General features: G+C 38.2%; 1 protein-coding gene across 1 annotated transcript; it reads right to left on the bottom strand.

Annotated features, from left to right (window-relative positions):
* Window positions 1-10225: 10225 nt before the first annotated feature.
* LOC307052619 (ubiquitin carboxyl-terminal hydrolase 1-like) lies at window positions 10226-12572 on the bottom strand (the record flags this gene model as incomplete). The annotated part of the gene is given in 2 exon segments (XM_079703645.1): window positions 10226-12430; window positions 12432-12572. Coding segments are annotated over 2 exon segments (2346 nt in total).
* Between the last annotated feature and the right edge of the window lie 4235 nt (window positions 12573-16807).

Raw genomic sequence — 16807 nt, 5'->3', positions numbered from 1 at the left:
GGGAAGTCCTAGTTTCTCTTTTCTACTATACATATAAGCTTTCTGATGGCAAAGTCTCTATATCTTGATCTCCATTTTATATTATTATAACCTTTCATTAATTCTTTGTTGAATGAAAGATATATTCATTAGTTATCATTTGTATGGGTGGAATTGGGTGGGCAATATCTAATTCTGAATCCTAACATTACAAAGCATTAGAGACAAAACATTTAAGTCTAAGCATGATTCAGAAACCATTTGTTCAAGTTAAAAGAATTTAACTTCCCACATCTATCCACATTAGGGTAATGCCTTGCCAGAGAACTGAGTCTGTTCCATATCCTGTTAAATAGCAGCCTGATAGTGTCACATATAGGATGCCAGGAAAGTAAAGGAATAAAAGTAATTAATGATGGCCTACAAGCTGTCTTGTTGTGGGTGCCAAGTATCCAGTAGTCTCTAAACATTGCTCCTCAGAATCTTCAAGTAGTCAGTTTGACTGGTAATTTGGACTCATTTGAAGATCTTTCTTGCTGCTGTTTGCAAAAACTTTGGACCTTTTTCCAGCCTCCCTGTGTCTCTGCCATCTTAATTTCTATATGCCTTGAATCTTTGTTGATCTCATATTTTATCTACCAATCTGTTTCATTGGGTTGCAGTTTTGTTTCTGATCTTCCACACAATCTGATGTTGCTCATGACCACATATGTCATTTCATTTTCACCTCCGAGTAGAGCAGCCTACAGCTTGAGACAGATGCTTTTCCTCTAAGAAGGGTTCTCAAAGTTAATCCTAGAAGAAGTCAATTTCTAGGGCTTCAAGAACTGCTAATATCCCTCTTTTTCAGGATGGAAAGAACCGTTGAAAAAATGTCACCTAAGAGCTTTTCTCTTAAAATTAATATTCAAATATTGATACATTTATTTTCCAATTTAAAAAATAATGCATATTATAAAATTTAAATAATTGAGATTATAGAAAATTGCTTCTTTTCCTCTACTCCTTACTTAATTCTACTCCCCAGATATAACCATTTTTGATGTTTGGCACCTTTCAAACATGTTTTTCTTATGCAGGCTCTGAATTTGATCTGATCCAGGGTAGAGCTCAAGTTGTACCGTTGCCTTACTGAGTGAAGATAAGCAAGTCACTTAATCTTTCTGAGCTTTAGTTTCTTCATTTTTAAAATAGAGTTTCTAATGGTACCTACTTAATAGGCTTAATATAAGGATTTAGTGAGGTAATGCACATAAAATGATGAGGTAATGCACATAAAAAGTGTTTGGTATTCAACACAGCAACTGGTATTAATGGGGCATTGCTATTCACTTTCTTTATTTACGACATTTTACTAAAAATATGTTAATGGATATCTTTCCAGGTCAATACATAAACATCAAAGTTCTCTTTATAAGTGACCTCAAAATATTCTAATAGATGGATGTACCATGATCTCCCTAATGATGAAACATTCTCTTAATTTTAATCTGTGTTTCTATTCAAGTTATTTGATTATTTCTTATAAATGTAAGATTGAGGTCATTGGGAAATCTCCCTAGACCAACCCTCAGTACTTAGCTATTGCCACTCAGAGGCTCTGATGTCCACTACCCACCTGATTGAATTAACTGTGATTCCAATTTAGATGATATCTTATTGAACACTAGTACCAAACTAGGGATTTAAAATGCCTATCAATAAACCCCTTTGGTTACTAACAATTATGTAGTCTGAAGGGAAGACAGTTAACAACTGGCTAAATTAAACATGCGTGTTATTTGAAAACATCATTTGATATTATTCCCCAAGAAAAAAGTAAACAGTTTACATCATCTGCCTTCTCTAAATGTCAGAGTTACCATAAAAAATTTATGGTAAATTCACATCCAGTTTCTAGAGTAATTGCTGATTAGTAGGTCTCCATCCAGTTGAATAGGTTATGTTAATACATGTCATTTTATACATACTTGAGCTATAAATTTTATTTTTTATAAAAATCATTTGAAAGTATGAACTGATGTTAGCAGGTTTCTGGTTAGATTTAGACCTAGGTAGTGACATAGTCACAGATCTAAAGACTAGAACGTTTCTGGAATCTGTATAGGATGAAACTTCCCTGAGAAGTCTCTTTGCCTAAAGTCAATAAGTAAATAAATTTATAAGCAAGAAATTGTACAAATAAATTTATAGGTGAGCAATGATGGGATAAGGGAGAATGGAATTTTGAGTGAAGGAAGCTGTAATTTGCCAAAGTAGCAGAATAGCTGCATTTTTGTCACCAGTGGTAGTGTCTTGCCTTTCTTTCTCCTATTGCCTACCTACTCTATTCGTGAAATTATAGGGACCTTAGTTCATTTTTATTATACAGATTTTAAAAGGCAACTTACACTTCTCTGATAAAGATTAGAGAATGAGTAATTTTCATCTTGAGAATATATTATAGATCTCAGCTTTTAAGTCTATCCTAATTTTAAAGTTTAAAGTCAATTTTTGGATAGAGCAGCAGTTCTAATTAGAGAAATAACAAAGAAAGTATCTTAAAGCTTCAACCAAAAATCCCTGTTCTGGATAAAATGTCAATTTGGTTGAAAGAAAATTGTCTTTACTGGTCAATGAAATCACAGGAGTCAGGGTATTGAGGGAAATATTACAGATTCGAAGTGGTTCATTGGCTCTAGAGTCACTTGCCACTAATACTTGGATTGCTGGTTTGTAGCCAAACAGAGATAGCCTCACTTTCTTGTTGTTCTTTTCCTAAGAAGGCATCTGGAATACTTTCACGGAATATGTCTCCTAGTATCAAAAATATTACTAACTGAATTTCTGATATCAAAAAGACTACTATAGAATGTAAAGGAATTATAGAAGAAAACCCAGCTTTGGCTAACTTAAAGTCTTTAAACTTCCTCATTTTAGAATTTCTTTGTCCAATCACTCCAAGCCAAGTTGTTCCTAGTCTAGGTTTTCCTAGGTCTCTATATCCTTTCTAGTTCTTTTTGGCTCTTTGTCTTGGTTCAGGCTATGTTTTTCTCCCAGAGACTTAATTTTCTAATGAAGAAAAGTCATGGACTTATCATTTCATTCATTCAGTACATATGTCCTGAATGCCTACCACATACTAGGCACTCTTCTGGGTGTCTGGGAATAAAACAGATAAAGATCCTTATCTTCATGAAGCTTACATTCTTATAATGGAAGAGCAATAATAAACAATAAACACAATAGAGAAGTAAATTACATGGCATGTTGGAAGGTGGTAAGTGTCATGGAGACAAAAGGAAAAAGTAGAGCAAGAACTGGGAATTGAGAGTTTGGGGGGCAGGCTGTAACTTCAAATGTGGTGGTTGGGATGGCCCTCCTTGAAAAGGCGACATATGAGCAAAGATGTGAAAAAGGTGTGAGGTTAGCTGTGTAAATATTGGGGAAGAGCATTCCAGGCAGAGGAAACAGCTGATATGAAGATTTTCAGGTGAGAATGTGCCTGCAACATTCAAGGAACAGCATGGAGGCTACCGTAGCTGGCGGAGAGTGAAAGAGGAGGAGAGAGAAGGAGGTGAGGTCAGAGGCGAGGTGAGGCTGCTGTGGCTTTGGAGAGACTGCAGGCGAGCAGATCACAGAAGGCCTTGAAGTTCCCTTTAAGGAGTTTTGCTTGGACTCTGAGTGAGGAGGCACCTTGGCAAGATGTTGAGCAGAGGAATGCCAGGATCTCCACCCCCCAACCCCGTTTCAAAGGGGCCACTCTGGCTGCTGTGCTGAGGATACCTTCTACCTTCTATTATATCCAGTCTTATGCTGCATTTTAGGGTCTAATTTTTTGCATATATCTATAATCAGTTTTACCTCTGGGCACTTCACAATATATGGTTAAAAATGTGTTGACTTCTTTATATTTTAAAACAGTGAAGTCAGTTGGAACAATGATAAGTATAATTTCTTATCCCCAAATCCACATATAAATTGAATAATTTAAGAAAACTTTCTCTGACTACTTATTACCACTCTTTATTTGAGATGCCTCAGGCAAGTTTTGCAGATTCCACCCTGTTTTTACTGTTCATAATCAGCTCCTACTAAGATTTTAGGAGTTAATTAATTCTTAACAGTTTTCTGCAACTTACTCTGAGTACTAGTTTTAACACTAGATTTTTTTAAAATGCTAGGTGTTTTTTATTAAGGGAATTCATGCAGTAGAATTTTATGTGACACCCACCCATCTTCTCTTAATTCAGGTCAAAGTTTTATATAAATCCAATCGACTGGTTTGAAACCCTGCTGCAAAAAAATATTGATTAAGCAAAGGTAAATAGGTCTATTCACAGGTTCCTTGCTTTGACCAGTAGGTTAATTTTTTTCACTCTTTTTCCCCACTAGTTTTTAATTTTCAGAAGAATTCATACAGAAACAGACCCATTGAAAATACAAGATTGTCTAAAATAGGATTATGATAACTTATAAATGCAGATACAACTTTATTCAAAGCACTGCTTAATACAATCTCACTTTTTATTGCTGGAAACATTATCCTTTTGAGTTATAAAAAATCACTTAAGGTTCAAATTAATGCAAGCTTAATTTGATTGCACAGTCTCCCTAGAAAACTGATTTTTGTCCTGAAGAAGTAAACTGTATGGCATGCTATAAGTGCTGTGGAATGTTGATGGTATGTAGAATACCCCATGGGCAGTATATATATGCCCATGAATACCAATTTTAATACCAACCAATTTGTGTTCAAAGTATCCAACGATATTCTCAGAGTTTTCACAGTATAATAGCTTAATCAGCAACTCTGAACTCCAGTAAACTTATTAGCAAGGAATACTGAGGATACTAATGTTGGAGTCTTCAGACGTTTTAAGTATAAGATATGGTCTAACATCTGGAAGAAATAGTTTTAAGAAACTTCTGAGTCACGAGAAATAAAATACAAGTTCAAATGAGCAATGTGATAAGAAGACACATGAGCAGCAGTTTGTCAGTTACTGCATTCCAGGTTTCCCCTGCTTTGTGGAATAAATCTGGCAAAGAAGAAACTGGAGAAAATGACTATCATTTCATAATTAGTTTTCATGAGAAAATTTGATGTCTCCTGATAGGTAGATTTCTCAACACACAATGTATTTATTTAACAAATATTTACCACGTTCCTGTCATATTCTAGACATTGTATTAAGTACTGAGGAAACGGTGGTGAATGAGATATTTGTTCCCCACCTTCGAGGAGGGAGGAGTGGAGAGATTAAAAATAAAGAGACAGATGAGTTAAATAATTGCACATTCTAGTAAGAGCCATGAAGGAAACAAATAAAGGACTTAGGTAGTGATTAAGGAGAAGCTATTTTTGGTAGGGTGGTGAGGGAAAACTTGTCTTTGTCTGGCATCAAACTAAACCCTACAGGAGGAAAACAAACTGGTCATGTGAAGGGGAATGGGCTAAGATATAAGAGGAGGGAAAGGGAAAAGCATGCCAGGCAGAAGAATTAGAGATAGCCTATGCAAAACCCAAAGGGAAAAATGAGATTGGTCTATTGCAGGATCAGGGGCTCCTAGAAAAAACTGATCAAGCAGTAGAGCCAGCCAGGGTGAAGATGGAGAGGAGCCTGTGATAAATCATATAGGGTTTTGCAGAGTGTGGTAAACAGTGTGCACTGGGAATCCAATGGAGGATTTAATCATAATCATGACAATCTTATTTATATCTTTTGTTAAGTTTATTCTGACTGTTGGAGAGAGAGAATGGATTTTGGTTCGGGTGAAAAAAGAATGGAAACTGTCTACGGGAATAGTCCAGGCAAGAGCTGACAGTGACTTTGACTAGAGAATAGCAGTAATGATGGGGAGACGTGAATGCATTCAAGACATTTTAGAGGTGGACTCTTATGACTATTAGGGATTGGATGTTGAGGGTGGGTAGAAAGAAAGGAGGAATCAGGAATTTCTGGTTTGAGCACCTGGATGAATTGTGACACTAGAAGAATAACTTTGAGGGGGCAAATCAAGTCACCCTGATTTTGGACATGTTGAGGTTGAAATGGCTGTAAGGCATCTAAGTGAAAATAGGCATATAGATACACACTTCAGAATAAAAGTATGGGCTAGATTTGAAAGTGTTAGTTTAAAAGAAATAATTGGCTGCCTCAGTGGAGGACTGTCTTAGTTTGGGCTGCCTTAACAAAATGCTGCGGACTGTGGGGCTTAAAAAAGAAACATTTATTTATCAGAGTTCTGGAGGCTGGCAAGACCAAGATCAAGGTGCTGGCTGACTTGTTTCCTGGTAAGAGCTCTGTTGCAGATAGCTGCTTTCTCGCTGTATTCTTACACAGTGGGGAGATCTCTCTCTCTCTCTCTCTCATGCACACACACCTCTCATCTCTTTTATAAGGGCACTTATCCCACCATGAGGGCTCCACCCTCCAGACCTTATTTCCTCCCAAATGCCCCACATCCAAACATCATTAGGGATTAGGACTTCAATAATGAATTTGGGGGAACACAAACATTCAGTTTATAGCGAGGGTTAAGTCGGCATTTACGTACAGAGATTTGCTTCCTTGGAGTGTTGTCTAGCTCCTTCCTGTGACCTTGCAGTTCCAGCTTTACCCTCTAACCTCTCTTCTCTAGGGATCGTAGGATCGCTTCCTCCACCGCCCCAAATTCACCTTTGGAGCTGTGACTGACTCAGACCCATACTCTTTGCTTTTACTATACTATTTAATGCTCTGCTTTCTTGAGCCTTCTTTCTTGAGGTAGTGGTGGTATTGAAATAGCACACCATTTTCCTATGATTTAAAAAATGTGGAAAGGTCTTTAAAGACTATTTCATCATAATAACACCCTCACCCCCACCAGCACCCACACCTGTTAATAGATAAGAAAATAAGCAAAGAGAGTAAAGCAGTTTCCTCAAGTTCTAATATCTGGTAAGGGTCAAGCAGAGTCTTAAATTCAAGTCAGCTGACACCAGCATCTATATGTTTTTTAAACCTTCAGAATTTTTCTTATTTAGTTTTTGTCTCTGAAATAGGTTTTCACAAATTAACTTAAAATAATGGTTATGTGATATTGAAACAGGTAATCTAAGACATTTGATTTTCTAAGCTCTGCTATAAGTTAAATTTCCTCTTTCCTTTGTATAAGTAAAGGATGCTTTGAGAACTTAAATAAAATCATAATATTTTAGACATAGAACTCCTTTAGAGATCAATCCTAATTGAGGCCCAGAGAAATTATGTATCTTCCCCAAGGTCATGCAGCTTGCTGGAATAGCCCAGGCTGGAAACTTTTCTAAAGTTTAGAGCTTTCCTCCCCAACCTTCTAAAGTAATAAGCGGTAACTTTTGTAAAGCTACTCCATGCATAAATTACTGATGATTCATTGTCAGAAGTTTAGTCCTATTTTATCAACCTTTTCAGAATATTAATTTTCTTTTCTGCTAGTGACTTGACACAAAGAAGATTTTCAGCTTATATGGCATAAAATGCTCTTTATGCTGGAACATTTGTCAAAATAATTTTGGACTTATTTACTGAACACTTATTCTGTGGACAGTTTGCACAAGAAAATCATTGAACACAAGCTCCTGCCCAAAGGGTTCTTCATAATGGTGAGAGAACATATAGAGAAGAAGAATATGAAAGGTTTTAATCAGTTATTAAATTTGTTGATACAGATTATAAGCAGTAGTAGAGCTGAGTTAGATTAATATGAACTAATTAAGACACGAGAGAAAAGTCAGAACTGAAATAGGTTAAGAATTATACTTTTGGGTAAAAGAGGATGATTCCTATAAATTTAGGTTTGCAGGTATAATTTACATTAATTTTATTAATCTTTAAATGATTGGTTCAGTGTGATGTATGTCCACCTATCACATTTCAGTGATTCCCCGTTGTTTAAATATTATCAGACTACATATCTAGTTAATGCAGCTCAGCTTACTCATCAAAATTTACTTGGAATAAAAACAGCTAATTTAAATGTTATCACATCTAAAATGAAAAATTGGAAGTTTTAAATATCGTGTGTAATTATGCAACTCTGAATTTTTCTATTGAAAGGGACTAGACTTATCAAAGACTACTGAGGTCATGGCAAAAGAACTTGGAAGCCAATTTGAGGAAGTTCCCACTGGCTAAAGATGGGATAGTCAATCAAGATAATAACTGCAATGATTTGACATACATCAAACATGTTTAAATCCAGGAGTTCATATTGATACTAAGAAAGAAAAACTCATTGGTCAACTTTGGGGGATGTTAGGGAATCAAGTCATTGTTTTAAAACTGGTAAATAAAAGGAAAGGAACAAACACTTATCCTGCCTTTATAGAGGGTAGTGCACAGTAACCAAATACTTGATGAGGGGAAATTCCTCTTTATACATGAGTTAGAGTATCACCATTTTGCAAACCCCACTGAATTAATGGATCTAAACAATGATCATCAATGGCTGCTTACACTGAAAAAAGACCACCAGACATTTTGTACCTCAAGATGGTAACACACTTTATTTCCTGTGATGTAATGTTGACATAAACATGCACACAAACACAAGTCTAGTCTGAGTCTGATTTAGGCACTAGATCCAACCACCAATTTACAGAAATATAGTGGGTAGGAAAACATAAAATGGAGCCACAAGGAAACAACACAGTCAGCAAAATCCAGACTATGGGAAATTTTACGGGACAAACAACTTGGTTTATTCAGCAGCAAAAACTAAATACGCAAGGGAACAAAAAAAAAACTGAATAGGGAACCTACAGAGTAAAAGAGTTTTAAGAAAGTAATCTTAGTATTTGGCCTTATTTTGATCCTTATTCAAACAAACTGGAAGTATTGAACACCGACTTGAAAGTTGAGATCAAGGAATCATTGCCACTATTTTAGGCATGACAAAGATAGAATGGTATATTTAAAAAAATCCTATTCTTGACAGATAGATAATGAAATATTTACAGATACAATGCTGGATATTGAAAAGACATGCTTCAAAATAATTAACAGAGAGAAGAGGGTGGGGATCTAGATAAAACAAGATTGGTTATGAGCTGATTGTTGAAATTTGGTGATGAGCACATAAAAATTTATCATATTATTCTTACTTTTGTATATACTTGAAAATTCCCATAATGAAAAGTTAAAATAAAAGAACTCTGCTTGGGTTTAAAGCTGAGCTCAGTCCTCTGCTTGCAGAGTTATTGAACTGTTCTTGCTTCATTTGTCAAATGGGGATAATCAGAGTGCCTCTCTCATAGGGTTTTTCAGAAGGAGTAGAAAGAAATAATAGGTATGAAACACTTAGAAGAGCTGCTTATAGCACAGAGTATGTGCTCAACCAAGTTATCTATTGATACTGTTGTTTAGTAGTAGTAGTATTATTGTATACTGTTACGTAGATCTTATATTAAAAGATATAGAAAATGTGATCTCTGCTCAACATTTAATCATTGGTCCAAAAGTAAAAAGACTAAGTATCATTCTTTTTTTTTTTTTTTTAGTTGTTAAGCAGTTTAAATTTTATTGACCTCCTGGTTTTTTAAAAAAAGTTAAATTTAAGGTCACACCTCTAAGTTCGTTGCATTATATACAGATCGTGCAGAGTATGACTATGAAGAGATACAAATTAGTCCACACTGAAAAATATTTACTAGGGTACAGGATCATTTTCATAAATACATATAAAATTCTTTTGAAGATAGAAGAGGACTGACTCTTCAGGTTTCCTGAGACACTTTTCAAAGTGACTGAAGGCACAAAATGTGCACTATTGTGAATACATACACGTGCCTCTAATACAGCCCATCAAAGATCTGGCTTCATGACTTACAAAACTAAATGTACTGAAATGAGATTCTGCTTCTTAGCTGAAAACCCACAGAACCTATAAACATCATGTAGATAATTACTCCAAAATATGGAGATAAAAATACAAGCACTTTATTTGAAAAAGCAAACACAAAAGATAGGTGTAAATTCAAAGTGTTTAAATGCTTCCATTTTGAATAATTCAGTTAAGAACCTATACAAGTTTGTTCCCAGAAGCTAATGCATCAATCACTAGTCTCCACTAAGGAAAAGGAATTCTAAAAATTAACATGGTTTTCAATAACTCAGATTTCACTATTTATATAAAAACCTAGAGAGACCAGTAATATCCAATAGCTTCAAAAGATAAGCTAAAGACTTTTTGATGTAATCAATTTACCAATGTTTAATATGCACACAAGGAAAATACACTCACTCTATAATTTCTTATAAAATAGCAAGTAAGGAGTAGATGTAGGAGATGTAGAAGGGGAAAGAGAATTCAAAAAGTCCTTCTCTTCGGTAACTTTCACTTCAGAATCATTAAAAAGCAACCACTTCCCCTCATACTCCTTTAAGCTTTGCACTGCATATGAAATTTTGTTTTCAAAATCACTCATGTTAATGCCTGTTTGGTCATTGGATTCCGTGTTTCTATCAGATTCATGGGTCCCATTAGTATTGTTAGTCTCAGAATTTCTATTTTCAGCAAATGCTGTACTGGCAACTTTATCAGGATGAGATGCTTTGTTGTATAACTCATCATCTGCTTTAGTCTTTTGTCCTCTGAGAAGTCCAAGAGCGTCTACATTTTTTTTGTTCAAAACTTTACTTGGCTGGGTATTTCCACTGACTCTAATTGACACTTCTTCATCGTCATAGTTTTCGACCACACCCCTTGCTTCCTCCTCATTCAATGGTTCTGGATTACCTACTTCACACATTTGGTCGATCACAAAATTTTCCTCATCTAGTTCTAAACTGTTAAGGTCAGTGACTTTCACAGAAGCAGTATAATGCCCGCTACTAATTGTAATGCCACTATGTATCACAACTGCAAATAATCCATAGCTGTCATTGGTTGGCTTTGTGCTCCATTCTTCTAGTGACAGTTTAAGAGGTATCAGTAAAGGAGTGTTGATCTTGGAAAGTCCACCACCATACCAATCAAACTCCAAGCCACTAGCAGCAAAGCACTTCAAATGAATAGTTAGAACTTCAGGCATTGTGTCAAACAAAAGACTTCGTTCAGCTTCAGTATAATGATGGCAATTTTCACAGAAATATTTATTTTCTCCTCCAATCCTCTCCACTGAAGCAAACTGGGAAATTGCCCATCTCAGGGTCTTCATTTCTGTTTTTGGCTCTGGAGAACTGTCAGGACTCTCCTCTACTTTGGAAAGCTCATCTTCTTGCACTGGTACAATGATGTCTTGAAAATCTTCTCTTCTTTCTGTTGAACTTTCACATTCTGAGCAACGAGTCCTGATGACCAGCTGACCTTGAAATAATGTCTCCACGAGCTCAAACCCAGTTTGCTCTGCGCCTTTGTTTATGGGCTTAACTTCATTAACAGGCATAACGTTCTTCCCTGGAGATTCAAGTCCACAACCATCAGCTGTATTACCATCCTCATACTTCCCCATGTCCTCTTCAAGACCACATTCATTTTCTTTAGATTGTCCTTTGGATTCTTGGTTTGTTGTTATTTTACCCAGACTAAAGAATTTAGAAATAATGCTGAGTTGCTTAGCTGCAGACTGTAACCAGTTTCTTTTACCTCTTGATTTCTTTTGTGAGGGTCTTGCACTCTCATTTTCAGAAATGTGCTTGCGGATTATTTTAGCAGGAATATCTGATGAATCAACTGTAGCTTTTCTTTTTGATCTGGTTTGTCTCTGGTTTTCTTTCAAAGACTGGTGGTCCTTAGAGGCTTTAACTTTTTTCTTCATGTTACCAAGTTCAGTGTCACTTTTTCTTTTCCCATGTACTTTTGGCAATTTTTCTTTATAGTCTTCAGAATGCCTCATACTGTCCATCTCCATGCTGTTATTACCACTCATTTCCTCTTTCTGATGTTTTTCTTCTACCTTAGTAGATAACTCTGCCACATTTTTTACTCCTTTTTTTAGGAGTTGGCATGTTTCTTGAATGTGTCCCAAAATACACTGTAATACTTCCTGTGCATCATGCTGTAGATATCCTCCATACATAGGGTTGAGTTTCCTGAGTGTGTTAAGTAGTCGCCTTGGCTGAGTAGCAAGTTTACGAGTATATTTCTCTGGATGTAAGAGAAAACTAGCCTGAAGCTGTTCGACTGAAATGATCAAGGAGTGTAAGCTGCATATTAGTTCAAAACTTACTGAAGAATCTCCTTTGCAATTTCCCTTAGCTTTTTGACTGGCTTCATCTTTTAGGGCTTCTTTCTTCCTTGAAATAATATTAAATAAGTGCTTCACTCCAGATTTAAAACCAGGACAAAAATATAATACCTGAAGTATACTATTAAGATAACAAGTATTGCCGAGATTATTCAGTCCCACAAACGGTAACAAGTTTTTTCTCTTCGCACAGTTGACACGTGAGGACTGTGCTGCAGGAACAACTTGATCAATTTCAGATCCTCTATATTCAGAAGTTTTTTTCTTCATTTCCTTGAGAACCTGTGAAATCCAAGGCTCTCTTGGTTTCCTTTTTCTGAAAAAACTTCAAGGAACGTCTGGTTTTTTTTGAGGGACTACCTCTTGAAAGCCTATTACTTTCACTAGGTATGACACGGGGCATTTTCTCTTCAAATCCCAAGGAGTTGACGAGAATTCATTTATACAGGGAGCCTGTAATCACCAAGCATATCTAGAATATAACATTTGACCAGGTGCCGTATCTTCTGCTATACCATTTCTTGCTCCTGGCTGTCCTTATCACTGGGGGTTGTGACATCACATATGTTTCTCCCGTAACTATGGTCATGGCCCAGAGCGAGGTCCGCGGCGGTGACGCCGACAAGTCTAACCGGGCTGAGGGCGGGGGCGACAGGTGAGCCCCTGCCCCGAGCCTGCGGGGGCCCGCGACCCACGGAAAAGCTGGCCGGATCGCCCTCCCCGCAGGGGAGTGACCATTCGCTCTCAAGAGCAGGAACCCGGGCTGCGGCTCGGTCCTGCCTGGGCGCCGGCACCGACTACATCCCCGAAGCGGCGCCCGACCGCGCCCGCCCCCATCCCCGAAGCGGCGCCCGACCGCGCCCGCCCCCATCCCCGCCCCGGGACGGCAAGGAGCGCCAGAAGCGGCTCCGCTCGCCCGGCGCCCGAACCGCTGGGGTCTTCCCCACTACACCGCCGACGGGAACTTGGCGCATTTTCCTCAGTCTCAGGACTCGTGTGTTTTAGCCTCCGCCCGCGCCAGCGCTGCAATTGGAGGTGGCGTCCTACCAAAGTGCCGGTTCTAGTCTCCAGGCTGCAGAGACGCGAAAGGCTAGAGCCACGTCGCGACCGCCACTAGCCCTCCTGGCACGCACGGGCTCCGGAACCAGCCGGAACGGTAGTTGCCCCAAGCTGGTAACGGGTTCTGCAGTTTCAAACAGCGCAGGCAACGTCACGGGCAGCTCGCCCTAAGTATCATTCTTCAAGAAAATGTGTAACAGCCCACTAGGGGCAGTCCCATTATCAAATCCACCAGGAAAGAGGATTCTTCTCTGGTCCTCAGGGCAGACAAGTTGAATGGACAGGCAGAGACTTTTTGTTTCATTCAAGATGCATCATCACTGAACTGGGATGGTGACAGATAATTCCCCATCCCACCTCAACTCCGTCGGTAAAGCGCTCTCCTGTCTAAATATGTTAAATCAGCACACACATTCACTGCGGAGGATCCAGCTTACAATGGCTCTTTTTTAGTTGAGCAAATGGCTTAAAAGCACTAACCATCAGTGGAATTCAAGCTAGTTAAAAGGCAGAGTCAATTGAGAATCTTTCACGTGGGCAATAAAACAGATAGGCACAATTATTACATTAATCAATGGGGCTCTAGGCCAGTACTTTCCAACTTCAATTGCACATGAATCACCTGGGGATCTCTTAAACTGCAGAGTCTGGTTTAGTTTGGGGCAGGGCCTGAAATTTTGCATTTCTGACAAGCTTTCGGGTGATGCTGAAGAGGCTAGTCCATGTCAACTTGGTGTCTCAAATTCCTTGTCACTGGGAAATGATCTGACACACACTTCAGTAGGATTTGGGCTTCAATGGTTTGGATAAAAGATAACTAGGAGAATTGCTCTGAAATACTAATTGGAAGAATTCATTTCTGATTCTTTGGCTTTGGTAAATGTTCCATCTACCAAAATAAATGGCACATACTTATTTTCAGGTGTTAAATCTCTAGTGCCCATCTTGGAACCCCTTTAAAGAAGAGATTTTACTAAGCCGGGGGCAGTGGAAGAAGGATGGATTGGGAGTTTGGGATTAGCAGATGCAAACTATTATATACAGAATTGATAAACAACAAGGTCCTACTGTATAGCGCAGGGAATTAGATTCAATATTCTTTGATAAACCATAATGGAAAAGAATATGAAAAAAGAATGTATATATGTGTAGAACTGACTCATTTTGCTGTACAGCATAAATTAAAATAATATTGTAAATTAACTATACTTCAATTAAAAAATTTTTTAAAAAAGAAGAGATTTCAGGTGTCAAAAAATGTCCCCAGGCTTCCCTGGTGGCGCAGTGGTTGAGAGTCCGCCTGCCGATGCAGGGGACACGGGTTCGTGCCCCGGTCTGGGAAGGTCCCACATGCCGCGGAGCGGCTGGGCCCGTGAGCCATGGCCGCTGAGCCTGTGCTCCGGAGCCTGTGCTCCGCAAGGGGAGAGGCCACAACAGTGAGAGGCCCGCCTACCGCAAAAAAAAAAAAAAAAAAAATGTCCCCAAAGAGAAAACTGTACAATTTAATTCTCTAATGAAGTCCTCTTGCCTGTTCTGCAGACCTCGGCATAATCCTAATTTTGTATTCCTTCCTTTTCTGTCCTTTTCCCAGCAATAGGATGTAGGAATAAATATTTCAAGAACAGGTCAATAATGTTGTGAAAGTAAAGATGGCCCATCATGATAAAAGTTCCAATTGAAAAAAAAAAAAAAAAAAAAAACAAACCCCGAAACCTGACTTGGTCCAAGTTGCATTCTGGGAAATGGATTTTGAAACTAACTCTTTGGCAACCTTGAGAATGATGTGCTGTGTCACAGGGGAAAGATCCTTTTGAGAAGCTCTCTCATGTTTATAATTTCCTCTGAACCTAGACAGGAAAGGCAAGGATGAGCTGTCTAAGCCATGAGGATGGTCAGCCTCTCGGTCATTCCTCACCTGTTGTGATCACTTGTGTTCCACACAATGTAGATTAATGTGTTCAAGTTTCCATATGAAGGTGAAAAATTATTGTGCCCCAAATGGTTCTGAGGTTAAATAAGTTTGGAAAGCTCAGGGTTAAAGAAAGTTTAACTGGCCTCCTTCCTCTAGGTCTTCTCTGAGACCTTAAAATGTTCATGGACGTTGGAACCTCCAAGAGGGGTCCACAGGACTCCGGCCTCCTAATCAGATTTGACCACAGACCTTGTTTTTTAAGAACTATCTCTTGAGATAAGGGTTTGGCAGACTCCACCTTGAGAAGTGCTGATCTAGAGGAGCTGGGACAAAGTTTGTCTTACTGACTCTGGATGAACAGAACACAGCAGTGAAAATGGTTGTGGGTATATGGTGTGGGGTTGGGAGTTTCTAGAAATCTCTGAGGTTAGTAAAAACCCCCTTTTGGCAAAATAAAAGTCTCATAGCCAATAGGAATAACAAGCTAAAAAAAGTCATTAATACTAATTATTTAAGGTATTAAATTTACAAACAAACCACATTTGCAGGTGTTCAAAATCTTCTCTGAGACAAGTGGTGAATTTTGCCTTTTCTGTACCTTAGTGTTTTCATCTGTCTAATGGAGTAGTGATGTCCCCCTCACAGGATGGTCATGAGGACAAAGGACAATATGGGCAAAACATGTAAGACTCCTGTAGATGGTGGCTTTATTCCCATTATTATGATGAGTGTTTTTTGGAAGTAACACCTTCCCTTTATTACACAGGTTTTTGATGAACTAGTGGTAGGTTCATATTAAGATCATCCGGGAGAACATTTAAAAAATATGCATGCCCAGACCACTATTCAGTCCCCATGAATCATAATTTGGTGATAATAATGGGGAAGGATGCATGTATATATGAAAAAGTTTCTCCCTGTGATGGTTATGATACATCCAAAACACCTTCAGTGCGTTTAAGGCAAATTTCTAAATTGTGATCCCACCTCTCCTGTAAGTAGTCCTGGGATATGGTCCTTGGAATAAAAGGTTTCTGTGGTTAAATAATTAGAAATATTATATACTAGTACCTCCCTCCCCCTCCCTTCCCCTTTATTAAAGTATCTGAGAAGTTCTGCAGTACACACTATTGGAAAACTTGTAACCTATTGCCTTCTGATCTTATATGACAGTGCAACATGTATTTTTCTTGCAACTCTCATCAACATCTTTGTTCAACACATTTGAGAAATATTATATATAGAGTTAGTCAGAAGAGAATTCTGTCCATATTCAGAAATCTTTTTGCACTGAAGACATAAGGGAGAAGCAAGATCGCAAAGAGCAGCTAAAATGCCTCCTCCCCAGGGAGCTGGCTAGGCCTGCTTTTATTCTTCCTGCTGCTTGTTACTTACATGTGGAAAGAATATTGAAAACGATAAATGTGTGTTTTCAAGTAAGCAATTCTGGGTAAAGTCTGGGTGAGAGTCAAAGGACCAGGGAGATGAGCTACTGCAAACCTTAAGTGCTGAGACTGGACAAACTTGGCTTTGAATCCTGGTTCCACTACTTCCCAGCTTAGTGACCTTGGGCAAGTTACTTCACGTTTCTGTGCCTCACTTACCTTATATGTATAAGGACTTTAAAAAAGGGCATTATTATTAGTACTATTTATCCCTGTTCTTAT

Source organism: Hyperoodon ampullatus (assembly GCF_949752795.1).
Source record: "Hyperoodon ampullatus genome assembly, chromosome: 4".
NCBI classification, from domain to species: domain Eukaryota; kingdom Metazoa; phylum Chordata; class Mammalia; order Artiodactyla; family Ziphiidae; genus Hyperoodon; species Hyperoodon ampullatus.
Note: the sequence above shows the minus strand (reverse complement) of the source record. Positions and strands in the feature narration are given on the sequence as shown.